This window comes from Larimichthys crocea, chromosome XIV (assembly GCF_000972845.2).
Source record: "Larimichthys crocea isolate SSNF chromosome XIV, L_crocea_2.0, whole genome shotgun sequence".
Classification (NCBI taxonomy): Eukaryota; Metazoa; Chordata; class Actinopteri; family Sciaenidae; genus Larimichthys; species Larimichthys crocea.
In genome coordinates, this window is record NC_040024.1 from 11241837 (window position 1) to 11268951 (window position 27115).

At 43.1% G+C, this 27115-nt stretch overlaps 3 protein-coding genes across 4 annotated transcripts in view; 2 read left to right on the plus strand and 1 right to left on the minus strand.

Annotated features, from left to right (window-relative positions):
• The first annotated feature begins 380 nt into the window (after positions 1 to 380).
• On the plus strand, positions 381 to 8212 carry si:ch211-212k18.5 (sal-like protein 4). The gene is made up of 4 exons (XM_019261319.2): positions 381 to 533; positions 1557 to 1735; positions 3409 to 6752; positions 6871 to 8212. The coding sequence occupies exons 2-4, from the start codon at positions 1660 to 1662 to the stop codon at positions 7099 to 7101; spliced, it is 3651 nt and encodes a 1216-aa protein (XP_019116864.2). The 5' UTR covers positions 381 to 533; positions 1557 to 1659; the 3' UTR covers positions 7102 to 8212.
• A 2760-nt stretch (positions 8213 to 10972) lies between these two features.
• On the plus strand, positions 10973 to 21949 carry slc7a7 (solute carrier family 7 member 7). The gene is made up of 11 exons (XM_010741728.3): positions 10973 to 11330; positions 11841 to 11893; positions 13934 to 14564; positions 17798 to 17923; positions 18052 to 18196; positions 19332 to 19455; positions 19535 to 19638; positions 19759 to 19855; positions 19954 to 20103; positions 20238 to 20421; positions 21193 to 21949. Exons 3-11 carry the CDS (start codon positions 14072 to 14074, stop codon positions 21261 to 21263), a joined length of 1494 nt encoding a protein of 497 aa, XP_010740030.1. The 5' UTR covers positions 10973 to 11330; positions 11841 to 11893; positions 13934 to 14071; the 3' UTR covers positions 21264 to 21949.
• A 54-nt stretch (positions 21950 to 22003) lies between these two features.
• The window catches only part of oxa1l (OXA1L mitochondrial inner membrane protein), a 15289-nt gene continuing 10177 nt past the window's right edge, over positions 22004 to 27115 (minus strand). The window contains exons 3-12 of one of the 2 annotated variants that reach the window (XM_027288040.1): positions 26595 to 26715; positions 25695 to 25805; positions 25341 to 25608; positions 25073 to 25216; positions 24886 to 24971; positions 23798 to 23962; positions 23585 to 23689; positions 23346 to 23508; positions 23152 to 23232; positions 22004 to 22228 (exon numbers count right to left, since the gene is read on the minus strand). In XM_027288040.1, coding sequence (XP_027143841.1) covers positions 22107 to 22228; positions 23152 to 23232; positions 23346 to 23508; positions 23585 to 23689; positions 23798 to 23962; positions 24886 to 24971; positions 25073 to 25216; positions 25341 to 25608; positions 25695 to 25805; positions 26595 to 26715 — 1366 coding nt within the window. In that variant the 3' untranslated portion in view covers positions 22004 to 22106. Of the gene's footprint in view, positions 22229 to 23151; positions 23233 to 23345; positions 23509 to 23584; positions 23690 to 23797; positions 23963 to 24885; positions 24972 to 25072; positions 25217 to 25340; positions 25609 to 25694; positions 25806 to 26594; positions 26727 to 27115 lie in introns of both variants that reach the window. The other variant, XM_010741729.3, reaches the window with a different exon arrangement.

The following is a 27115-nucleotide window of genomic DNA, read 5'->3' on the forward strand; positions in this document are numbered from 1 at the left end:
TTGGTATTTATAAGTTGATAATAAAACAACTTTAACTAACTTTTTTAAAAGTCAGGACTTATTAGAGTGTTTTTATACTGTGTGATTGCTAAGAATCTGAGTTTAACTACTGAACATGACACCTGGAGTTTTCTATTTATTCCCCCAGGTGATGCAAATGAGCGTGGATGAAGTCACACACCATTTGTTTCCACCCTAATCAAATAATGCCCCATTTACTTGCACAGCCTCTGAGTGGATATAATGTGAGACACCTACTTAAATATGCCCCCCTCCTCCTCCTCTCCTCCTCATACACCTCCTCCCTCTTTTTTTCCTCTCTCTCCCTCTCTCTCTCTCTCTCTCCCCCCTCTTTTATCCATTTCTCCACGTGGTACAGGAGTAAAGGCGGGGGGTGAAAGAGGGGTATTGTGCTGTGCAGCAGTGGATCCGGGGGTTCATAGTGAGAAAGGGGAGATGCTCACTCAACTGTGTCCAGCACGCCATTGTCAAAGATCCCCATCTATTCTCTGCCTTTTAAATAGAGCTCCAGTGTAAGATGCTTTTTTTGGAGGGGTTGGTGGTGGTGGAGGAGGTGGATGAGGGAGGGGGGTGTATTATACGCTTGGTGATAACACACGAAATACATGCATGCATGTGGAATGGCTGTGTGGCCCCCACTTTGCGCACAACAGCCACTCACTGCACTGTTGCTCATAATTGGCCCTATGAAAATCAAAGGGGAGAAATATCGCCTGTTCACTCGTCATGCGGCACAATAACACCAGTGGGAAGGCGGATTTTTTTGTTTTGTTTTGACTCTTGTTGACGGAAACCACCTGCCAGCCAATTATTATGGCTGCGATTGAGAATATTAATCTACCTATCTGAGCTGTGCAGTACACCTGAGGGGGGTCACCTGATTGATGATTCACCTGTTTGACTTCTTTTACACACCTTTTAATTTTGATCCAGGATTATTTTAATCATCTCAATTGATGATAAAACATTTATATTTACAAATATAGCTCTCATTTAAATTTGTTTTTAGGGCGTCCAACGGCTTTGACACCCAATAATTGTCATGTTTTATTGAAAGTTTATAGCTGCTGCGTGAGTGTGTAAAGAAAAAAAATAAAGCTGGTGGAGAAAGAGAAAGAGAGAGAACCAGGGAGGCTGTGTGTTACACGCCATTGAAATGCAAATATCATTGAAGAACAAGGAGTGGTTCTGTGTGTGTGTGTAAGAGAGAGAGAGTGTGTGTGTGTGTGCGTTTCTACGTGTGTGTGTGTGTGTGTGTGTTCCCTGTATGTGCATGCAGCGGGGCAGCAGTGGTAGAGGAGGGGCGCAAATTGGACAAGTTTTTTGGGGGAGAAGAGACTTTTAGAAAACAGCCACACACACGGCAGCTCCATATGACACGGTGCAGACCTGCGGATTTGCAAACACCACATGTCCTATTTTTTTTTAAAAACTTTCTTCCACAAAAGATTTTTTTTTTTACATTTACAAGTGATCTTACACATTTACTTTTTAATCCCAGGATTTTGCGCGACTTTTTTTTTTTTTAACTTTAGATGCTTGGATGGTTACAGGAGCGCTTCCAAGTGCGCAAAAAACGTGCCTAGAGTGCCATTCAACCGACTGATGCCCCCCTCTCTGACGGGCTCGCCGTGAATCATGTCACGCCGGAAGCAGAAGCGACCCCAGCATCTCGTTAACGCGGATCCGGGGGGACCACAGCTGCTATCGCACGGTGAGAAAACATCTTTACAAGTGTGCATGTGTTTTTGTCTTGAATTCCCTTGAATGGGGGCAACCATCCTGCAACCTAGTGGTGCTCATCACTGCATGTTCAAATCTCCAAAGAACTTAACAAAAGCAAATGTTTGTGCTCAGACATGAACCTGATTTGTGTGTTTATTGTGTGGGTTTCTCCACACTTTTTTTTTCACACGTTTGTTTATGCATGGCCACATTCCAACAAACGCACCTGATTTACCAGACAAAAAAAAAAGAAAAAAGTTTAAGATCTAAAGTTTGTCAACTAAAGAAACCCCTCCTGCTTTGTCATTCACTGTAATGGGCCCCCACTAAATGGAGGCCTTAGGCACTTTGGCTGGGGCCAATAAACTGTCCCTGTGAAGTGAATAGAGTGGGATTAACTAACATACATCTGTGGCCATTTTCATGCGCTGTTCGTCCTCTAGGAAACCAACAGGCTGCTCAGCACTGCCTGCTGGAGGTCTTTGATTAGTATAGAGCACTCTCTTATTTGTTAACAATAAGGTGCATGGCTTGGGGGGAAGGGAAGGCAGTGTTTTTGGTAAAGATTAATCTTCCACCCTTCTATTCTCTTCTTCTTTTGCTCTTCGTCCATGCTTTTCTCCCCCTCTCCCCCCATTTTCCACCTTCCCTCCCCTTTCTTCCTCCCTCTTTCTTGCCCCCCAGCTCTATTGACTGTATACCCCTACACACTTGGGAGGGGAGGTGGTGGGGGCTCAGATGGATGGGAAAAAGAGATTGAGAGAGATTGCTCTCACACTTGTTTTGTGTCGCAATGAGTTATCTCTTCAAGTGCACGCACCTAGTCTGCAGGTGAACTTCCACAAAGTTAAAAAAGTTACCGTCGGGGGGGTTATTTTAGATTTGTTTATAAGTCACAAGGAAGGAATGTCACAGAGGTACAGTCTTTCATTCCATCACTATATCACTCCAGGAGGGAATAGTTAGTTTGTCTCTCCATTGTTGTTACCCTCCCCCCTTCTTTTTCTCTTTACTCTTTCTCACTCTGTGCTCAAGATTCTGAAAGAATTTGACCCCCGAACAGCAGAGGTCAGATTAGTTGACCAATCAGAGTGTCTGGACAGTGCCCAGAACCCTTAGCGTGGCCTGACCCTTGACCTCCACTGTGACGTAAGGGGGGAAGGGTGAATAGGGAGATGAAAGACGTAACTGCTATGGGGAGGGGGTGGGTTAAGAGGGGTTATGGGTTGTCTTGGTGATGTCCATTGTCCTCTAAAATGTGTTGCCATAGCAGCAAGGTGGTCTGTAAGCTTTTTGTGTGTGTGCAAGATGTTTGAGGAGTTTTACTCCGGAGAGCACAGATTAAGACAAGACATTTCAAAGACTCATAGAGTTTCTCTCACTTGTTTATTTTTATTTTTTGTTCGAGGCAATTTCTTAGCAGGCATTTCGTCTGAAGTTGTAACAGGATCTTTTGGTATGCAAATACACAAATTTTGCAAACTAAATTTGCAAACAATAACTGGAAGCAATAAAATAAACACACTCTGTAATTGAAGTAGAAAGTTTTAATAGATTTACATACCTGGATATTTGTGCTGATGGAGATTGCATAACAATGCCTCTGCAAAGAAACAAAGTTTTTAAAATCCTCTTATTCTTTCTTTTTCTGTCAATCCCCAGATGACCACCTGAGCATGAAGTCACCATCCACATCTCTTGGCTCAGAAGTGACCTCATCAGGCTCCTCATCCTCATCCCCCACCTCTCTCGAAGATTGCCAGCCGCCTTTGGCCCCTCGCCCATCCCCTGGTGGGCTCCACGCGCCCTCTTTACCCAGCGAGACCTCGCCTCCACCTCACTGGCCCAGCCACATTGCCCCCTTCACCACCTCCCTCCCGAACACCCACTCTTCTCTCTCCCCAGATTTTCCTCACCCCTCACTGTCATCCCAGACTCACTCACCTCCTCCACTAGGTCAAACTTCAGGTTCCCACAGCCTGTCCCACCAAGGAAACTCTCACTCCACCATGACCTCCCCACCGATGGGCAGCTCAGCCACCACCACTACCTCCTCCTCTTCCTCCTCCTCCTCTTCTCAGTGTGTGCTTCCTCGCGACAGCTCCAGTCCAGGTCAGCAGCAGGCCTCCAGCTCTCCAGTGCAGCAGGGACAGATCCAGGTGCCGCCGACCCTGGCAGTACTCCTAGAGGAGCTAAGGGTCTTACAACAGAGGCAAATCCACCAGATGCAGATAACAGAGGAGATCTGTAGGCACGTTCTTAAGCTTGGAGGGGCTGTTTTTGGTCAAGATAATAATACACATGCTAATGGTGACAGCAACCAGAAGTCTACTGAAGCAGCATCTTTGTCACCAACGCATCCATCCACTGCCACACCAGTAACCACAGCCTCCTCGCTTTTGACTGGACTTCCATCTTCCCTCTTCCCCCAGCCACCCGTCTCCAAATCAGGTGCTTCCAGTGTTAATGGCAGCAGACCTCCATCCTCCTCTACCTCTTCCTCATTAGCGTCCTCATCGATTTCATCCACTCTCAGCTCCTCTGTTGCCTCCCTACACCCTCTGTCCTTATCATTGGGCCTACCGCCGCGCTACCTCCATGAGAAATCATCCAACACCTCCTCGTTTGGTCATAGCAATGGTATCAGTTTTTCAACTCCTCCCATTCCTACCACTAGCCATTCCCAGGATCTCCAGCCTAGTTCCTCTCTGGGCTCTGCCTCCTCATCCGGACGACCTCAGCATGTGTGCCGTTTTTGTGGGAAGGTGTTAAGTAGTGATTCATCACTCCAGATCCATCTGAGGTCACATACAGGTGAAAGGCCCTACCAGTGTCCAGTCTGCTTGAGCCGTTTTACAACCAGAGGGAACCTCAAAGCTCATTTCCTGCGACACAGAGAGCAGAACCCAGAGCTGTCCCTCTCCCTGCTGCCCCCGGCTCTGTCGGAGCAAATGCAGAGTGGTCCTGCACCCGGTGCCATCCAGAGAAGGAGAAAACGCCGGGCTGACGATGACGAACCATTTAATGGAGTGAAAGGAAGCATTCCAGGGATGACTGAGAACATGGCTTTAGGATTCCTGTCTGGCACGTCCACTCGGCCCTCGCCTTCCTCTCTACCTCTGCCCCCCTCAGTGGACATGGCTTTGCTGTCCACAGCTCATTCACTGCTACAACTGAACAGAGCGTCAGCTGCAGCTGCTGCCAGCGCATCGAGCACTGCACTGCCTTCTTCCTCGTCTTCCTCGTCTTCCTCTTCCTCCATGGGCAGCCAATTCAAAGGAGCAAAGCAGCAGCGATTTGATGAAAACACGCCTCCTCACTCTGCCATCCATACAACCTCCCCATACTCTCAACTGGCCCACCTCCCCAAGATTCTCTTCCCTGGAGGTGCCTCCCCTCACCACCTTGCACTTCTTCGGCCAGGTCATCCATCCACCTCCCACCTCACTTCACCTCATCAGCTACCCTTCCCCTTTCCACCTTTCCCCAAACCTTCAACCTCCTCCCCCTCTTCATCCTCTTCCACCACGTCTACCCAGAACTCAGACACCTCCAAGTTGCAGCGCCTGGTACAGAAGCTTGAAAAGCAGCCACATGGAGGCGCCTCTTCTTCATCCTCTTCCTCCACCTCCTCACAAATCCCTGCTGAAACAAATGGGGACACACATGGTCAGGACCTGACCACCACCTCCAGTGCCTATCGCAGGGAAATGTTGGCTGCTCTTGGCCTGAGCCCAAGCACCAATGCTGCTGGACTAATGACCAGCCAGGGAGTCTCAGGTTCTGGCACTACAAGTACCCCTTCCCTGCCTACTGCCCAGGCTGCTAACCAGTGTGGAGTGTGTTTGCGTGTCCTCAGCTGTCCCAGAGCTTTGCGTTTACACCAAGCCACACATCTTGGAGAGCGTCCATTCCCTTGTAAGCTGTGCGGTCGTTCCTTCTCCACGAAGGGCAGCCTTAGGGCCCACCTGGCCACTCATCGTGCAAGGCCGGCCAACTCACGTGCCTTGAACTCCTGCCCGTTGTGTCCACGCAAGTTCACCAATGCCTTGGTTCTTCAGCATCACATCCGCTTGCATCTTGGAGGACAAATACCACCTGATGAAGATATGTCTGCTGAAGATGGTGCAGAAATGCAGAATACCATCTTCAATGATGGTGAGAACGACTCCATAGGCTCTCCATCTAACGGCCAGCAACTCCTTCCTCTGGCCTTAACAACAAGTTCCAAGACTCCAATGGATGCTCTCAACTCAGGGTCTACGTCTAAGCAATTCACAGCTGCTGATGCCACTTCTGTGAAGACAGAAGAGTCAGAAGGTTCAACACCCAGTGTTAGCCCACCCCTGACCAATAATCCCCCCTCTGTAGGAGCTGAGGACCCCCTGCGTCTGGGAGACAACACTCAGGCTGATGGTAGCCCCATGAACTCTGAGGAGGAGGCCCAAGCTGACCTGGGCATCACCAGCCCTTTGAAAGCACCCTTAACTAGTTCTCGTTCAGCTATGGTGAACGGAGACACAGAGCCAGAGGACACCCCTCTCTCCCTCTGTGTTTCGAAGCCTGTAATAGAAAATGATACGCTGCATAGAGTTGTCAATAATGATGAACCCTGCTCTACAGACAAACCCACCACTAGTTCTGAATCTAACCCCAAGCCACCAGCTGCAAACCCCTCACCTGCCCTCACCCCACCCGCAAGTCCCAAAGCTACCCCTGAAGCAGGCGAAGAGGCCTGTGGCAGCGTTCCACAGGAGGCACATGAGAGAGATGCTGCCCAAAGCAAAGGCAAGAGTGAGGCCACCACACCCAGAGAGCCTTTGCCAGATCCAGAGCCAGAGACGGACACTCCAATGGAGGAGGGTCATGGCGTTCCAGAAAAGCCTTCAGGGGACCCCATACCCTCTGTCCCAGCACCAGCACCACACACCCAGCCTTCTCGCCCAGACAAACCCTACAGCTGCTCCCAGTGTGGAAAGGCATACGCCAGCCGTAGCGGACTTAAGGTAAGAGTTGAAGATGGAGAGAAGAGGGTTGTGGATTTACATGTCAAATTCAATGAGTTTGTTGGTGTCATATGAAAACTGGACTAAATTTCTATTGTGTTGTGTCTCCAATCTACAGGGCCATATGAAAACTCATCCTGGAGCACTGACCAATATCTCCTCCAAGCCTCAAGCCAATGACAATGACATTGCGGAGGATCGCAGTTCACATTCAGCCAATAAGAACCCAGGACAGCAGGAAGAAAAGCAGGGATTGGCTAAATCCCCAGAGAAAGGTGACAGCACAGATCCTCTACCAGCCAGTGTTGTTTCTAGTGGGACAGACAAACCTATGGACACTACTGTGTAGAAGAATTAGTATTGTTAAATGGCTGCAGTCAGTCTTTTAAAGGGTCCTGACAAGGGAATGTATTTTTTTTTTATAGAATGACATTCGTTTTCTATAGTTATTCATTCTAATTCATGTTTACCTTTTGTATTAGACAAATAGATCTAGTTTGTATTGTAGTTACATTGTAGTAACATTACAAGAGATTTGCGAATGTAGTATTTTAGCTGTGTATTTTTGTATTTCAAAGACCACAGTGAGGCCTTAACGTACACACTTCATAGCATTGTCACAATGAGAATTAATTGTTTGCGCTTTTTCTTCTTTCTTTTTTTTTTGCTGACACCTATTTCAGCACATACTGTATAAGCTGATTTGAGTAAGAGATACGATCCAGAATTTTACAAGATGAACTCCATACCAAAACAGGCCAAATTAGTAAGGGCCAAACGTTTGTAAATATGAGCTGCGGTTACATTTTATGCCTTTTTATTGTTACTATTTTCTTTCCTTTTTTTTTTTTTAAATGCCATGCTGCTAAAAGCATGTTTCTGATGTGCTGAGTTGCACTGTGAGTTGCACTGTGTCCCGTGCTGCCGAAACATCGACTTAAAACAAACACGTTAGCGATGACGATAACCACGACGATGATGATGATGATGATGTTCATAATAATAACGATGACGATGATTGTGTTAGATTTATCAGTACTTTTGTGAAGAGCCTTTGTACTTGTAGCTGTAAACCTTCCTAGCAGCAAACGACTTTATTCGTATCGATGATTGTAAGCGGTCTTTCTCGTTGTTGGCGCTCTTTCCAAGTTCAAATCAACAACGAGGATGAGTCCTGTCGGTTAAACGCCCCCACCCCGCCACCACCACCACCACCACCACCACCTTTATCTTTCACCCACCCTTCCCCCTGCTCTCCTCTCTCAAAGCACTTGAGAGTTTTCTGCTCCTGCAGAAATTGTCTACACTCACTGCATTCCTGCTTAGCCCAGTTTAGTATTTGTATGCTTTGCTTTTACCCTTTGTAAACTCCTTTTTTATTTTTTTGTAGCAATGACAAAATATGTTCCCATGCTTCCCATGTGATGTATAAAAGATAAATAAAACAATGGTGATCTGAAGAGGAGACCTGTTTGTTGGTTGTCTGTGTTCTCGGTGGGGGCTTTTTGTATTTCTGTCTGGCGTCTGAATTAATTTATCTGTTTAAGCATTCTGTTTGCATGACTGTTATTCTGTGTGCGCCTGCATGTACTCTGTTGGTCAGTTTTGGCTTGTTTGTTCCAGCTCTCGGTGAGTCTGGATCGAGGAGAGGGGGGGTGGTGGTCTTTTGTCTGGCTCGCTCTGTGCTAGCTGTCTCCCTAATTCTGCCTTCTTTTTTCTTTTACCCTCAGTGTCTTTTAATATGTTTCAGTTCCCCACTACTGTGTGAGTGTGTGTGTGTGTATGTATGTGTGAAAAGGATAATCAGAGCCTGTATGAGTGTGATTGAGGGTGCAGCTGTAGGGGCCGCCACCTCCCTCCATCCCTCCCCCTGCCTTGTCATACGCTCTTTCATACGCACTCTCTTTCATTTTCTCTTTCATTTCTCTCCCTCACTCTTTTCTGCTCACCCCCGTCACCCTCACCCCCATACTCCTCCTCTCCCCCCCTCTTCCCACCCCATGTAATGAGCTGACACACAGGAAGCTCTAATCCTCACACAATGCCACCCCTCTTCCCCCCAGAGTGACTGGGAGCGGGACAGGGGGCAACAGAGACCAACCTGGCCCAGCTGTCCCCAAAATGGCCGCCTTTTAATCCCTCCGGTTTTTTAGCCTACAGGGGCTCCTGAAACCATGACAACCGGTAACCAAGGACAAGAATGCTCAGGGCAGGGAGCGGGACAAAAGGAGTGAAAGGAGCCATGTGTGAGAAGTTTGTCCACATGCGTTCGTGGGCGACAAGGGACGTGTCTCAATCAAAACAAGAAAGGAGAAGAGAGAAAAAAGAAAAGTCATTTTTTTATAAATAGTTCTTTAAAAAGATGCAGAGGAGCTGGAGGTGAATACAAAAGTCCACAGGTGTGATGCTGATGGTTGGCAGGCTTCAATCATCATCACTCATCAATGAGCATTAATCAACCGTCTGTATCAACATCAACCGTCTTCAGGAGGACAGCGGTTTCTGGAGGTGTTAAAGGTCATGCTAAGGTTCATATTTGCCTACAATTAAAGAAGAATCAACAACTATTTGGAAGACAAAGAGTTTCTTTATCTCACATAGACAATTCATTAAGGTGATCTTTGGTAATTACAGCTGCCATTCAACTTTAATGTGACTCCATCCCCACACCAGTTATAGATAAAACCCGGAAAAGGTTGTTAAACACACTTTAGCCTCCCTATTTAAAACGCATATGCATTATTTCAACACTAAATAAACGCTTTATTACACATTATAATGTAGTCGTTACAAGATATAAGTATTCATAAGTAAGTAACAACTATGACTTCCTGTGAACATTAATATAGTAAAACACAGCTGTAATAAATCTTCACATGAGAAGTTGTAATCGTTCTAGTTGATGAATACACTAATTAACACTTAAAGACTTCCTTGTACTACATTACAGTGTGTTATGAACCATTTATTAAATATTTGCATGTGGCTTATAAATGATAATGAGGTGTTATTTTAATTAATGTTTATGGAACTCTTTTAAAAAAGTATTTTTATGGACAAAATACTTCACACACTTCATACACAAGGATGAGTAAAGATAATGCTTACTTACTTTATAAACTCTCCTAATGAGTTTTAAAAGGAGAAACAATCCCCTGATGGATTTTCAACTTCTGCTACTTCTTCTACTGCTTAGAAATAATATTTTTTATTGTTTTTAATCAGAGTATCTGTTTGTACAATGACTGCTTTGCATGTGTAACTCATTTTCTCTCTTGTAACAGAGACCTTGGTATTAAACAGACTTATTGAGTAAATAAACCTCAACTAAAAACCCGTGTTGAATCCAATTTAAACACTTTGTATTGACATTGCATCACTGCTGAAGTCAAACACTTGATGACAAGAATCCACAAGAGGGAGCTATGGGCCAAAGTTTGTTCATCCATCAGACAAAGTCAGATTTGACACTCTGTATTTTGTCTGCATTACTCTACACTGACATGATTATTGCATAAATATTATTGTTCATCCTGCACAGAAATAATGAATTTAAAATACTGATGAAGGTTTTGTTGGAGGACGGTGCCAAGAAGGGCTCTTAATGTGTAATGTGATATTATTACAATGGAACAATTTCATACTTAAGATATCATACTTAATATGATAATCATACTCCATCAATTCTCAAATTAGATTCATCAGACTTATTTATTTATTTATTTATCTTCTTATTTAATTTATTCCGTGGTGTTTTTAATCTGTGAGTTTTTGCTCGTTCATATTGATCTGTATCCCCCAGTGTTAGGTTATAACATTAAAGATTTTATTTTTCTTTTATATATATTTTTTACATTCTTTTACTCCCTTTGGTAAATGTTTTGTGCATGTAAATTGATTGTCTGTATTATTAGAAATAAATAAATGTAATATTTTATAGATATTTACCTCCAAGTGTTATTACTATTATTATAACATTAATAATATTATGATTTTTGTTTCTTCTTTAATGTACTGACTAACTGACTAATTGATTTCAATTTTCCTTTTTAGATCAAGCTTTGCCAGCTAATCCCTTTCATTTCATCTTACCACAGAGAGACTGGACAGATGAATAAATGCAGACTACTTTACTCCACATTATTGGTGCCCATTAAGAATCACTGTGTTGATCTATATTGTGTCCTAATAGTGATCTTGCTGTTTGCAGTGTCGCGTCTATCAAAGGGACAACAGTCCATCTCCTCTATCAATGATGATAACACCTGTTTGATGTGATTAAACCCCGTGTGATTCCACGGCGAAACTCACTCAGGAGGCACAATGCGAGGCAATTACAAGCTCCCCCCTTTTGACTTCCTCCTCCCCCTCGGCTGACTCGTTTCCTTGGTAGTTGAATAAAAAGCCACAAGTGCATCAGCAGAGCAGTGAAAACAAGAAGAGGAAGAGGGGCTGTTAAAGAGAGAGAGAGAGAGCAGAACAATGACAGCGAGAGCTGACCGGAGGAGGTGAACACAAATCAGACAATATTTGGGGATCAATTTGGAGCACCTTGGAGGTAAAAGGCGTCTGGATGAGGTGAGTCCAAAATCAGCTGCTCATGCTTCACTCTTCCTGATGATCCATGTAGGTGCAGCACTGATACAAGCTGCTTACAGTCAGGTTTACAACACCGGCTCAATCATTATCATTTATTAACCTGTTAGGTCATTCCACGTGTGCCCTAATGTCTTTTTTTGCACTGCTTCCTTAAAGTGTAAGATGTGTTAGGAGACTTTCAGGATGAGCTGTTTTTCTAAAATGTGTAAATTCAAGAGAAAGATGTGACTTAAATGAGTAAGCCCAGCCAGGCGATACATCCTTAAATGTTCCATTCAGTGATCAATGCTTTATGAATCCTCTGAGAGCTTGAGAGGATTTTCTTGATACAGGATGTAACCTTGAGTAGCCTGTTAAAGGACTGCTTATCAGCAGCTTTTGGACCTTTGCTCCGTCTTTTTTATAAGAGCCTCGCCTCTCAGCGTCTGTGGCACGCGTCTGATCACATGCAGAGAAAGCCTCAATCTACTGTCTTGCTTCTCTTTGCAGTCACTCCTTCATGAACCCACGTGCTGCTGATCCGCTGCCGCCGCTGCCTCAAGGTATCTGAACTTTTAGGTCATCATTCCTGAATTCTTCTTCAATCTACAGTGCATGTTGATAAGGTTTCTCTGCTCTGACTCTCTTCTATATCTTTCCAAGTCAATGACTTAGTGTCTTCTGTTCACTATCTTGGGGATACCACATTGTGGTATTGTCTTTTTTTAAAGAAAAATCTATATCTTAGGTTCAGAGGTGGTTCTGTGTTTCCACGCTTCATTTTTCTACAGACTGAATCACTTTTCTTGGTGGACTGATCAATCTCCGTCAACAATTTCACAATCCGAAAGACCTTTTGGGTGATCCGAAGGATCCGAGTTAAAACTTTAAAACTTAAGATTGTGGAAGGTGTCTTTGAAATCACCTTGAAGCAACGGTTCAGCCTAAACTTTCACTTTTCAACCAATATATTGTTTGTTTTAAACTTAATTCCCACTGACACACATTACTAGGTAATTAACGTCACAAAACAAAACCTTGAGATCGGGCTTCACTTGACATACATGCACATATAGACATCTACCTATACAGTATATATACCTACAAAGTTTTGTATAAAAACAATATGCACGATATTCCTAATTAATGCAGCCAATAAAAAAAGATCATTTTAACTGTAGCAGGGCAGTCATATGTTCCATCATCTACAAACTTTTTGCAACCACTGAACAATTGTGAGAGGGTTGGGCTTCGACCAATTGCAGACCACCGTTATTTGCAGTATATAACACTGTTCTGCTGTAAACAGGTGATATCTCTAATATATATGTATTTGTTTTAAAAACTGTCCTGAAAAACATCATTTCAACCTTCCAATCAAACTCTTTCCATAGCTGTCACATCTTTAACATATTATTTTCCCAGGCGTCATCGTCCACTATTGTATTCAGGTCTCATTGTTCTTTGATATTGTTATCGGACATATCCAACATCAGCTTTATGGTACATTTTTGTGTTCCATTTTCTATATAATCGATATTTTAAAGGTCCAGTGTGTAGGATTTAGTTGCATCTAGCGGGTTTGACCGCTGCATTGCAATCTCCTCACATCACCCTAACCTTCCTAGTCATGTCTAGAGTCAGTATTTAGTTTGTCTGTTCAGGGCTACTGTAGAAATACTCTGTTTCAACATGGCAGCCTTCCTGAAAGAGGACCTGCTCCCACTGTAGATATACATTTTTAAGTACAAAACCAAAAAGATTCTTATTTTCAGGTGATTATACATGCATGAAAACAAAGTTATGAATACCACCTGCCTTAAGGTCTAAACAGAGATTGTGCATCTTTATGCTTTATGCTCAGATGCTTTTTTTAAAATTAAATTAAATTAATTCAATTAAATGAAAACATTTCAAGTTGCTGCTATCTTGACCATGAAGTGGACTGCCCCTCTTGTTCATTAGCAGTTGATTAAATTTAGGGCCAGTTGGAGCTTATTAACTCACATTAACCTAACTTAGCCAGTCATGCTATTAACTCACATTAACCTAACTTAGCCAGTCATGCCGAAAGGTGAATGAACATGCTGCACCAAACCTCGTACACGCTGAGGATGGTGAACTTTGGAAAACACGTGACCAGCCGCTGTGCCGCCACCTGCTGTGTGTGTATGTGGATTGTTGGGTAGTCAAAATGTGTGTATGTGCCTCAGTTGGTAATTCTTCCTCAGCTTAGATGTATGGTTACTAATGAAGACTTGGTGTTTTCAGGCATGTGGCATGTTTGCTCTTCTCCCTCTCTCTCTGTCAATACACTCAACCTTAAAAGGCCATTTGCTCTGCAGGCTAATGGCTCTACAATCCACAAAACTGCTCTCAAATCCAACCACGTGTACACCGGTGTGTGGTATTTTGTGATTTTTATTTCGGCGTGTTTGTTACCGCATTAGCGTCCGCGGCATGTAAATATGTTTTTGTTTGACTGGATTTGGACACGATTGAAACAACACGAGTATTTGCTGTATATGTATGCTGTGACAAACCGGTCTCTATGGTAACAGCATCACTGATTTGTTCTGTGTGTGTGTTTGTTTCCTCCACAGATGGCAGGAGATGATCATAGATAACCAGGGGGAAAAGTTTAAGTCTTCAAGTCTCACATAAAAGCAAAAACTGAAATCTTGCTCAGAAAACATTTCTTAAATATCCTATTTCATAAATAAACCACCAAAATACGAACAATGGCATCCTATGCTCCCGCCCCCACACAAGAGGCGCCCAATGGTGGACCCCCATCTGTAAAATCTGAAGCCTCGGATGAGTCCATGAAGCTCAAGCAGGAGATCTCCCTCCTGAACGGGGTCTGCCTGATTGTAGGGAACATGATCGGCTCGGGGATCTTCGTGTCACCCAAGGGCGTCCTCATCCACAGCGCCTCCTACGGCCTCTCTCTGGTTGTGTGGACCATCGGAGGGATCTTCTCTGTCTTCGGGGCCCTGTGCTACGCCGAACTGGGGACCACCATCACCAAATCTGGGGCCTCCTACGCCTACATCCTAGAGGCCTTCGGGCCTTTCATGGCATTCATCCGCCTGTGGACGTCGTTGCTGATCATCGAGCCGACCAGCCAGGCCATCATAGCCATCACGTTCTCCAACTACATGGTGCAGCCCATCTTCCCCACCTGCATAGCTCCATACTTGGCCAACAGGCTGCTGGCTGCTGCTTGTATATGTAAGTAGACATCTGGATATGCATGTGTGTGTGACACTGAGAGAGTGAGATGAGTCAGTGACTGAAAGAGTCCGTCATTTCTTTATCTAGAAGAGAGCACGTGAGATTATAGACTAGAGAAGTGAAAAATGGTGACACTACTGCTGCAGTCAGCAGGTCTGCGGCACAAAAGGAGGAACTGAGGGATCCCTAAAACTTAAGTAAGGGAAAAAACCTTAATGTCAGAACACTGATTTAGTAATCTTTGCACATGAGGAAGAACTTGAGTCAACAAAGAGCAAAAAACTATCCCTAACCATGGAGCTAAACTTTGCGTGTGACTCAGATTGCCAAGGTAACTAGAACACAACGGCACAGAGAAAGAGTAAAGCTGACAAACTGAATATATTAAACTAACAAGATCGCTGCAAGAAATTCACAAAACTGCTCACCGAGGCAACCGAGCATTTACTTTAAAGGCGATTAAATACCAACACTCAGGCAACTGAGAGACTGTGACAAGAAGCCAGGCAGAGAGCTGTAAAGGTGTATAAACAAGCCCGGAGATATTCAAGATACCGGTCAAACGTTTGGACACCTTCTCATTCAACAGTTTATCTTAATCTTTATTACTTTCTGTATGTAGTTTAACACTGAAGACAGCAAAACGATGAAATAACATATGTGATGAATAAAAAAAAAGTTTAAACAAAGCAGAAATGTTTTATATTTTAGTATCTTTAAAGTTACCGCATTTTCTTTGATAACAGCTTTGGTGTTAATCTACAACGTAGAAAATAAAAGAAATAACGAGAAGGTGTGTCCAAACTTTAGACTAGCACTGTACAAATTGCAATAAATATTACTCATTCATCCACCCATCCGCCTGAAAAGCGCACACGCATGAACACATGGTGCCAAACACCGATAAGCAGCGCTCAAGAGGAGGACTCTGTGATAAAGTCCTCCTCTGCAGTGAGACTCTGACCTGAAAGGATAACTGACAGCTCAGCACAGGAGTGAAGCTTAAAAACTGAACATGATTCCTGAAACTTTTACTCTCTGGGAGACTCAGACTGTGCCTCTCCTGCTTGGAAATGACACCAGTGATTTTGTCGTCTCTAGTTTTAGATCATATTATCTCAGTTAAGAACTTTAAACTGTTATGTTAGCTTTAAAAGAGCAGCATGCAGGGTTCAGTGGAATGTCCCCTCTTTCACCTTTCCTAGTGTGAAGGAGAAACTAAATACGAAAAAACGAAATCTACCTGGAGTCAGTGTTCAGTTTGTCTGTTCCTGGCTACTGTAGAAACAAAGCAGACTCCATGGAAGTGGAGCTGTGACGTCTGTAGACATAAAAGGCTATTGTAAGGTTATAAAAACATAGCGATAACTTATTTTCAGATGATTGTACATTAATGAAAACAAATTTGTTCATATTATACTCTAATTTCTGCCTTATTCTGTAAATGTAGTCCCTTAAATCTTACGCACTGGACTTTTAACAGAAGTTGGTTCAATTATACGGAAGACCATTTGAGCCAGGAAAAAAAAATAGATGTAAAAAAATAATAAAAGCACCAGAATTACTAGTGCTATGAGATGCTTTACTCTATAATAAGATAAGATACGATAACAAGATTATGTCTCTACTACTATAATTTAGTCTCTGATAAAATTCAGTGTCAAAAATATTATTTTTTAGCAATTAGTTATTTTGATTTAATACTTTGGCTTTATAGTTTATAATATCTATATACTTTATATACAACATCTCCTTCTTTACAACAGTAAAACATCTTGACTTATCTATCTTATCTAGTATTGAATAATTATTAACAACATTTTTATCAATCACAACCTTTCTTGGCAGAAACGTGCAAAGTACCATGATGCATTCACTGATCTTAAACGTATCAGAAAAATCACATTTTCTACACATCTGATATTTGCACTTGAATTATGAAACAGGATGAGTCAGCGAAAGTTTTGCTTCCTGAATTTCCGAGTCATGTAATACTGTATAATAAGTGTAACACCATTGTTACACTTGAATTAGGATTACTCACTCAATCGTGTGTAATTGAACATGATTTAGAGTTCTGGATGTAAAAGCTTCTCACCAGCACGTGAGTTCGCACTTCTCCATTTCACTTCACATCTGGACCATATTTGACCTCCACTACCAGTCGGGCCAGCATCCTGAACCCGATCTCACACCTCCCACCCTTCTAAGCTTCCACTGACAACACACCACGCCTGTACTTCTGTGTGGTAAAGTCTCCTTCACCATCACACATCGCTGGCCTCCCGTTGAGATCAGACTTGTTATGATCCTCTACCTGTCAACGTGCTGGAAGACGATAGTGTTATGATTCGTTCCTCTCGCTGTGGCTAAAGACACTTCGGTGGTTCGGCCCGTGATGTAATCCTGTTTTGGTCTCTTCTTTAAAGGGGATGTGGAGGTCGGCGTGGAGCGATAAGTTTAAACGGGAGCGCTTAGAATAAACTCGACGCTGTTGTAGATAAAATATGTCCACTCAGCTGGTTTGTAGGTGACTTTGTTTGATCGGTGCTTATGAGATTTGTAGAGCCAGGAGAAAGATTTACACAAGAAGGAAAGACTTTATGAAATGAGAGACTTGATAAACAATATGATTAGGAAGTGTAATTTATATAGAACTCAGTTAGATCACTCAAACTTGAGCAGACATCCTAACGTCTTACTCCGTTCTTATCTCCATTTTTTTATGAAGTTGGAGAGGTCATGTGCTGATAAGAGGTCAGGGTGATAAGTCACAGAGAGAGAGGCACAACAACATGTTTTCTAAGAACATCAATGCAGCTCAAAGTGAAGGAGGGCAATGAAGGAAAACCTTTTTCCTGTCAGTCAGTACCTATAAACGTCACAAATCATCAACCTTGAGCAGAAATACACAAGGTCATCAGATCTGTGGTTTCGCAACACACTGTAGCTTTTCAAATTTGTCAGACACGACTGTACCTGCGTGTGTGGTTGTGTGTGTGGTTGTGTGTGTGAGGTTGTATGTGCTGCACTCAGCTGTTTCCTCATCTGAAAAACAACAGGCCAGTCTGCTTGAGTCAGCAGCAGCGTTTCCTTAAATCAGCCGGACTCTCACGCGGAAACACGCTGGCATTGACTCACAGTTTAAAGAGCAAAATGTCGCCCACTCACACTGTTTCAGTGATATATGTGTATTTATACATGTGCTGTGGTTGCTTTTCCCCCTTTAGGTTTGCTGACCTTTGTCAACTGTGCCTATGTAAAGTGGGGCACCAGGGTCCAGGACTTCTTCACCTACGCCAAAGTCATCGCTCTCATCGCGGTCATCATCACCGGCCTGGTGAAGATCGGACAAGGTGCTAAAGTCATCTCTAACCTAACCCTCTGCAGTATCTTATAATCTTACCAAATCCTGCATGTAGATCTGGAAACTGACTCGATTCTTCAGGTAGTTTCATAATAATTACATAATTGTGTTTTCCAGGTCACACGCAGAACTTTGAAGATATGTTTGAGGGTTCTTCTCAGGATCCAGGAGCCATCGCTCTGGCTCTGTACTCAGCTCTGTTCTCCTACTCTGGATGGGACACCCTCAACTTTGTCACAGAGGAAATCAAGAATCCAGAGAGGTGAGGAGATCAAGTTGATATTAGAGTGGGAGGATTTTTGTTTTCTAATCTCTAATACTCGTTTGATTTGAACTCAGACTGCCGAATTATACATTTTGCACTGTGAAAACCCAATCCATGCCTCCTGGAAATAGTATAAGAGAAGTAATATCTTAAATAAGATCCACACAGGTCTATCACGCACAATAGCACTTACATTTTTCTTTATGTTCATGAATATGTTGTAATTATTAAACATTTGAAAAGATGAACCACAATCTACGAGTGGGACTACATCCTACTTTGTCTTCTATACATATACTCTATATGCAGTGCTGCAAGTTCTGGTTTGATCGACACTTCCTGTCAGTCAAATGAAAAACAACCTGCTGAGAAGTAAACGTACAGAACAAAGGAGACCTGAAAGAGTTTGCTGTGGTGTTTCTTTAAAAAAAACTTCAGTGGTGTATGTGGGTGAGCGTTGTGCAGACTTTTCTCACGCAGACTACCAGCAGTGGAAATAAACTATTCAGACTAATTACACACCGTGAAAAGACAAGTAAAAGTTCTGCATCATAATCCAGAAGATCATCATATGTATGTGAGAAGCACACATCTCTAGAAAAAGTGCATCAAAACAGCCAGTTTTCAGCTTTGTTACAATCCATCTTCTTTGCTAATCCAAGTGTTTTAAAGTTGTTTATTCAGCTGAAGAAGGAGAAGCGCATTCTTGACACATAAAGGAACGCGTAATCCCTGAGTTGATCGGTCACGTTGGTCTCAAACACGGTTCTCGCTTGACAGGAAGGGTCTGAGAAACAGTCATCTGACTGTAGCATCATGAAAAGCACAACACGTGTCGGCGAAATACTCAAAGTACAAGTACCTTGAATCTGTACTCAAGGACTTCTTGAGTAAATATACTTATTTACATTCCGATTGACTGAAGACTACACATGTGATTTGATCACAAGCCTCTCAAAGAGTTCCCAGGCAGATTAGGTGACAAACACAATTTACCCCCTCCAATTTATCACAATCCCCATCCTCCCCTGGACCACAAGATCGATCTCTCGACCCCCCTAAAAGGAAATTCTCCATGTTCTGTATCTCACCTCTTCTGCTTCCCTCTGCTGTTTCTCTGTGTGAACTACAGGAATCTACCACTGGCCATCGCTATTTCCATGCCGATCGTAACAGTGATCTACATTCTGACCAACGTGGCCTACTACACCATCCTCCCCATCAATTCGATCTTAGACAGTGATGCTGTCGCCGTGGTAAGTGCTTATTAATCCCCAATCAAACACCAATCTATATTCATGAAATGCAGATTTACACCGTTTAATCTCTCTCCAGACGTTTGCAGACCAGGTGTTTGGTGTGATGAACTGGACCATTCCCTTGGCTGTGGCTCTTTCCTGCTTCGGAGGTCTCAACGCCTCCATCCTGGCCTCCTCCAGGTGAGTGATTACATTCCATATTACTTTTTTTTTTGCCGTCACTTCATCCCCGTGTCATCAGCACCCATTGTCACGTCACTCATCGCCGCTTTGTTGCATATTTTTTTGTGTCTCGAAAAGGCTGTTCTTCGTGGGCTCCAGAGAGGGCCACCTGCCCGACTACCTGTGCATGATCCATATCCACCGCTACACCCCCGTCCCCGCCCTGCTCTTCAACGTCAGTCAACCCTCACCATCTTTTATTTTCTGTCTCTCCACAAAGTCTCTCCACGTTGCACAGTCTGACTTACTGATGTTTCTTGCGTGTGTCTGCAGGGCATCATGGCTCTGATATACCTGTGTGTGGAAGACGTCTTCAGGCTGATCAACTACTACAGCTTCAGCTACTGGTTCTTTGTTGGTCTGTCCATTTTGGGGCAAATGTATCTGCGCTGGAAGCAGCCGGACAGAAAGAGACCACTGAAGGTAACTTACTTTTACTGCAGTTGATGGAGCTTGAAGTTAACAAGGCTTAAAAGTACTAAGAGTAGTCCACCAGAGGCTGCTCTGGTTTAAGCTGAGAGGATACCACTAACACTTTTCCTTTCGTCCTCCCACAGCTCAGTCTCTTCTACCCCATCATTTTCTGTTTACTCACCATCTTCCTGGTCGTGGTGCCGCTCTACAGCGACACCATCAATTCCCTGATCGGCATCGGCATTGCCCTGTCAGGGGTGCCCGTTTACTTCCTCTGCTGCTACACTCCGGCCAATAAGAGGCCCCTGTGGCTACGGAAAATAATTGGTAAGAAAGCCGCAGGAGTCCCCTCATTATTTTCATACATCAAATGTTCTGTCGAAGGCAGGGGGCCTCGAACCCAGATTACCTGTTGGCCACGAGCCCAGGTTCACTCCTTGAACACTTTAGAACAATATGTTGCAGACTCTATTGTACCGTATTTAATGGCAGTTTGCAGATGAGTGGTCACATTAAAAAGGTTCACCTCTCTTCTATTGAGATTACACTTCAGTCATTAAGTTGCACACATAGGTGCAGCTTTCTTAAGAGTAAATGTAAAATAAGCATCAAAGTTGATGTGTAACCTTGTTAGACGATTAAATAATTGCTGTAAAATGAATATTTGGACACCACATGTAATAACATCTTTTGATATTGTTTCATGGGCCAGATGTGGACTTTTGTTTTAAGATCTCTGCTTTAAAGGAATCCGTTAATCAATTAATCATTCAGCATTTATTGCTTTTAATCAGGCAGGATCGAACTGTTTTTTTTATTATGAGCCTGGTCGAGATGTCTACTAACATTAAAAGTCAATCAGTCAACAAATAAACAGTGAAATGACATTAGATTTATCTATATTTAACAGTTTATACTCGGACTTTGTATTTTATTTTGTAAGTTGTTGTGAAAAGAAAGGTTTCTGCTGATTGGTAGAGCGTGATTTGAAAAGTTATTATAAAGCACGCGGTAATAATTTATGTGATTTTGTCCACTCCTATAAAACTTTGTCAGTGATGCACAGACTAACTTCTCTTCTGTCTCCACCTCTTTCAGCCAAATCCGGCAAGCTGATTCAGAAGGTGTGCTACTCCGTCCTGACTGAAATGGACGACAAGGCAGAGTAGAAGCTCGGTTTCGACGCCCTGCCGGAGACTTGATGAGGCACAAACGTAGAAGCTGAACTCATCCTGGCCAGTCGCTGACGCCTCTCGGGGCCTCGACCCAACGAAACATTTGGGCTTGAGCTGAAGCCCCGGCTCTCTGATCTGTCAATCATCACCCGTTAATGATGTCGCCCCCCCCGGGTGCTCGTTGGCAAGATTTCACTCTAGCTGACTGAGATTACAGAGAGAACATTTTAATGCACTCCTGAAGAACAGCCGTCTCCATTACAGAGCTGTACATTACTAGTAGATAGATAGATATTTAATTTATGTCAAGACAAGTATTTTGTGTCAAATTACATTATGTGTAGTACCTTTTTGATTTTACTGCAAGGTTGTAAATGATCATTATGGTTAAACTGTTTAAGTGGACGGGAGAGTATCAGCACTGCTGACCATAGAAAGCTTGGTATTATTATTATTACTAATATTATTTGCACAAAGGAAATCAAGCAGTGTAAAATTAGAGGAAAAGGAGCGTAGAGGTCTTATACTGTCACGTGTAAGGTCTGATGAAGTGAAGGGCTATTTTCACACAAATTAACTCTTTTTTTTCTGCAGCGTCTGACTCGAACGCGGTCTGTTAAATGTTTAAAAAGTTCGAGGCAGTTGCAAACACATATTTATAATAAAATGACTTGTTGACAACATGAAGCAGCTTCTTTCTTTCATTCTGCACACACAATAAACACACACCAAAGTGGTTGGAGACAGATTTAACATTTTAACTTGAATAATACATAATCACAACCTCGTCCTCTCTTCGATCCATAAATATGTACATAAACTGACACACCGTCTCATCTATCCGAGCGTGTCCTTCCATGGTTTCGCTTTGGCGGCTGTCGCCTTGTTCTTAGCCGATGCCGCCGACATGGGAGGCGTCTGCTGGAGGGGATTGTGGGTAAAAGTCTGCCTCAGTGGACCTGCGGGGAGAAGAAGCGTTGAGCTGAAAGTACACGTGGGGAAGCGTTTGTTATGAACAGTTTCAGTTCTTCTTGATGGTGCAGAGATGATCGTGGTAACAGCGCCATCTAGCCTTCAGGATGTGAAGGACTTTGTGTTGCATGAGCTACATAAATTCACTTATTCTCTATTTTCTGATAAACGCGCATTAAAAAAAAGATGCACAACACGTTTGTCGGACACAGGGCTGCAACTATTTCCTCTCTTAGTGATTAATCTACAAATGATTTCCTATAATTAGGAATAAAACATCTGCAAATGTCTGATCTACAGTCCACAACCTAAAGACATATTTACTATTAAGGAAGTTTAAAAACACTTCATTCATTCATATTTCTGAGAAGCTGGAACAAGTTCACTTTTATTATTTTGGCTGGAAAAAAAATGTTGATTAGAAAAACTGATCAGTTGAGTAATTATCTCACTTCTAATCTGATTTTGTCAGATTAAAACAAAAATAACTGAAGTGCAACAAAGCGATTAAAGTACTACTATAAGATTCATTTTACACCCACAAGCAAAAAATGAATCAGAGCCTTTTATCACGGGCTGATTTTGCACTGAGACAGTCTTGTGGACTCAAAAAACAAACTTAATATCAAGCAATAAGCTATTTGTCTTTAAAAATGAAATGCATGTTTGTTTTTTACTTGATAACTGTTAAGTCAGTCCACCAAAAATAGAGGCAGGTAATGGATTATTACGCTGACTTTCAGGGTTTAACAGTTACAGCGAGGCTCTTTACAAACTGCATTTCGTTTTTTCATGCATTGCTTTTGCAATAACCTCGTCCGGACATCCTCAGTGGCAGACAGCTGAAATAAAGCCAGAAAGAATAAAAAGTCTGTCATCGTGAAGCCGATAAAGGAGCGAAGAGACCGACCTTTAGCAGCGAGGTCCAGATGATTTTTGATTCTCCTTTCTCTCTCTTGCAGCTGCTGGGCCAACTGAGCGTTTTTCCAGCCTGGGTGACGAAGACAGAAATGATCAGCGTTGCAAACAATGATTGTCTCTATAGTTTAACAAAGATACTAAAACTTCTCATCTATTGGATGTGCTGTACATGCAGACGCTAACCCTTCTTCATGCTTTCGATTAAGCCGTCATTCTGGGGCATGGCGGAGGACGGGTGTTTGATCCTCTCTGGGATCTTTAGACGATCTCGGATATACGGGTGCCTGAGCAGGGCGACTTGAGCCAGGGAGAAGCAGTTGGAGGTCATCCAGTAGGTAAACACCGCCTGTTTGAGAAGAAGAAGAATTTAGATAATGCAAAACATGCAACAGATGTTTGAGGTGAGTGCGGAGCAGGCTGACCGTGGGGAAGTTGATGGTGAGGGGGAGGATGATTAAAGGCATAATCCTGAAGACTGTCTTCATGGCTCGCAGGTTGGGGTTGTCGACACCAGACTCTGCACCCAGCTAAAAGAAGGAAATTACATTCAACGGTTTATAGAAGATCATAACACCACCGATCACAAACCCAGTTACTGTAACCTTCGGACATGGTTGCGTAAAAAGGTGGCTGACCTCCAGGATGAAGAACATGGTTCCAGTGACGGCCAAAGGCAGGATATAAAAAGGATCCGCTGCTGTCAGGTCTGTGAACCACAGCACGCCTCCCGTCTGCAAGCTGGGCACCGGCAGGTAGGCCATCTTCCTCAGTGCGATGAAGAAAGAGACGAAGACCGGCGCCTGCGGGAAACAGATGGAGAACAGTGATGCGCGGGTTGATCCAAATTGAGCGGGTCGCGGTTGGTTGAGTTGTCTGAAATAAAGATGCCGAGTAAAGTTTTGATGTGGGACAAAAAGCCTGATTTTCCCAACACGTGGAACTGAGCACTGCCATTAAACCACATTTTAAATGAATATAATAACTCAGTAATGCCAGTTTTATGTAGCCTGATGAAGATACGAAGTTAATCAAGAGTATAGACTACTTTTTAAAATGCGGGTCAGGAAGCGGGTTGGGTACAATATTTCACAATTATTTGCTGCAGTCCGAGTTCGGGCGGGTTAGTTTAAAACGTCGGTCGGTGCAGGTCGATCAAACATGGACCCGCGCATCACTGATGGAGAAGTGATCAGACAACAAAACTCTGATTTGAGAAACAAGTACACCGAATAAAAACTGAAATACAAAACTAGTAACACGCATTTAAGTTTCTAACAGCTACATATTTTTATATTCCTTTAACTATGTTTACTGGAACGTGTGTGTGTGTGTATATATATATAGTGTGCAAAGACATTTAGGATAATAGTAATGTGCAGAGACGTCTGCAGATCTTTTGACTGTGAAACAATGTGCGTGACATCGTTACATCGCGTCATATAAGTAGGAGCAGAACAAGTCAAATGGGTCATTTAACATCAGCCTGAACTTGTGGCTACATGTTTTTGTCACGGAAAGTTAATTCAGTGGAAGTGTGTATGTCTAAAATTCTTCAGCAAACAATTTCTATGCAAGATCTAAAATACGCCGTAACAGTTTCGAATGGATTCATATGGAGGTGCGATGCAAAGGAAGAAATCTCGATTCTCAGCTGACGGCGAAGTCAAAGCCAGGGTAATTTACAGTACAATGTAGGTGAACCGGGACAAAGAGATTAACTGACCTGCACCATAGGAACTAGGAAGCCGCGGAGAGGATTTACGTCATGCTTCTTCTGGAACAGGTTCAGGTCAGAGTAGGCTTTGGCAACTGGGACGTGAAAACAACAGCTCATGACAAGTTGACAGGGCGTATAGCGCAATGAAAATAATAATAAATGCAATGAAGAAAAGGGGGGAATTAAATATTACAGTCGAATTTGTTTCCGCTCTGTTTGGCTTCATTCATCCTGGTAGTTAGTTTGGTCATCTCGGGCAGAACGTTGTTCAGCTTGGCTGCCTCCCTCTGACCCTTCACGATGACTGGAAACACGGCCAGACGGGCCAACACCGTCCCTACACGGAGGTGAGGGATTAAACAGGAAAGAGGGAGGGACACGGGAAATAGAGGAGACGTTGTCTAAAGACATCACATCACTCTGACATACTGATATAACTCGCCTTGGCTACTTTCCCTTACCTACAACAATTGCCCCCCACCAGGGCAAACCGAGATCCACGTGCATGAACTCTAGCATGTTCTGGATGAGCCCCACTGGTGTGTAGGCGCCCAGTCCGAGCTCCGCTAAACTGGTTTCTGTAGCCGTCAGGACCTCCACTGCAGTCGGCGCAGCATCGGCAACCTGCGTTAAAGCCGGGATGGGGTCAGCGGACACAAAGGAATCCAAAACCAGAGGTGGAGGAGGAGAGAGGTCCACTACCGGTGCCGCCAATGCTTCAACTGGGATCTGCAAATATGAGCGAATCACATCACACTATAAAAAGGTGATCAGCAGCCTTAGAAAGGTGAATTCAGTTCAGATGTAGTCTCTACCTGTTCTGTGATTGGTTGTGCGATGACGGGGGTAGGGTCAGCGGGCAGAGAGACTGGAAGGCCGGAAGCTTCCAACACCGGAGCTGGTAGGATTCCATCATCAGGCGGGATCTGGAATCGATATCAACATTAAACGGGTTTAATAATTCATTTGTTAAGTGGTTCAATTCCACTGATAACTCAGCAAAGAGTCACGACATGATGAAAGATTTCGATGTGTCCAGTAAAGAAACACAGAAAATTAAAGAGATTAAAGAAACTGGAGGCACTACAACGATAAAAAAAAGTCTCCAAGGCACATATTCAAACATAACGCTCTCCGGATTTAAACAGATATTTAGCACAGTCTAACACCGGGAGTCATATCATCGACATTTCACTGCGATCTAGAAAAAAAACTGATGAATGATCAAACGGTTATCAGCTATACGATAGCAGAAATCTACATGATGTGATTCTTAATAAAACCTCGAAAATATTCAATCAATTTGAGGTAAACCTTTAAATTATAACAGCTCACGACATGAGCGTAAAAGATCTACATTAAATGAAACATGCCACAGTAGGTGGGCAGATGGTGACAGTCAGTATTTGTGATGCATCATTCTAATATATAATAAATATTTCTGGAACCTTTGTGTAGTTTTGAAAAGAAATTAAATTCTTAATTCATGCTGCAAGTGCAAATAAAACTCACAAACTCAAAAGCGGAGGCTGCTGTCACTTCCAAAATGTAGTTATAGTGACATGAGAGGTTTGTTTACATCAGGTCATTTATGAAATTCATAAACCAAAACTATTAAATTATATATCCGAATCTTTGATTGAGATCGAGAGAGCTGAGTGTTCAGGATGAGGATGACCTGAGTTGACTAATCACCCGACTGCCACCTGACTCACCTGTGAGCTGTTGTGTCGGACTGCCACGGCGCTCACCCACAGGAACTTCCCCTGCTGTCGTCGGCCCAGCAGAGTCCTGGCAGCGGGACCGCGACACTCGATCACCGTGTGGAGATGAGACTTGAGCAACCGCTGTTTGTGAAGCAGAGGCGAATAAGCGATTAATCGACAGAAAATTAATAAAAACACATCAGTTAATCACTGCAGTTATTAATAAGGTAAAAAAGGGAGAATATTTGGTAGAGTTGTATCAAATATGATACGATTATCTCTACTTTTCCACCTTAAATATCGTGGTAAATTGAAACCACAGGCTTTAGTATTGTGGGTGGGACAAAAGCTGCAAAAACATGAACTAAAAAACAACAAAACTTAATCAAATCAAACCTGTTTACTCTAAAACTAAACTATAGCTAAAGTGGATGTATTATACAGTAAGCTGACTCAGAAGAGAGCTGCATAATAATATATATGTATATGTTATTTTCCTCTGTGAACAGAACAATATCAGCAGCTGTGAG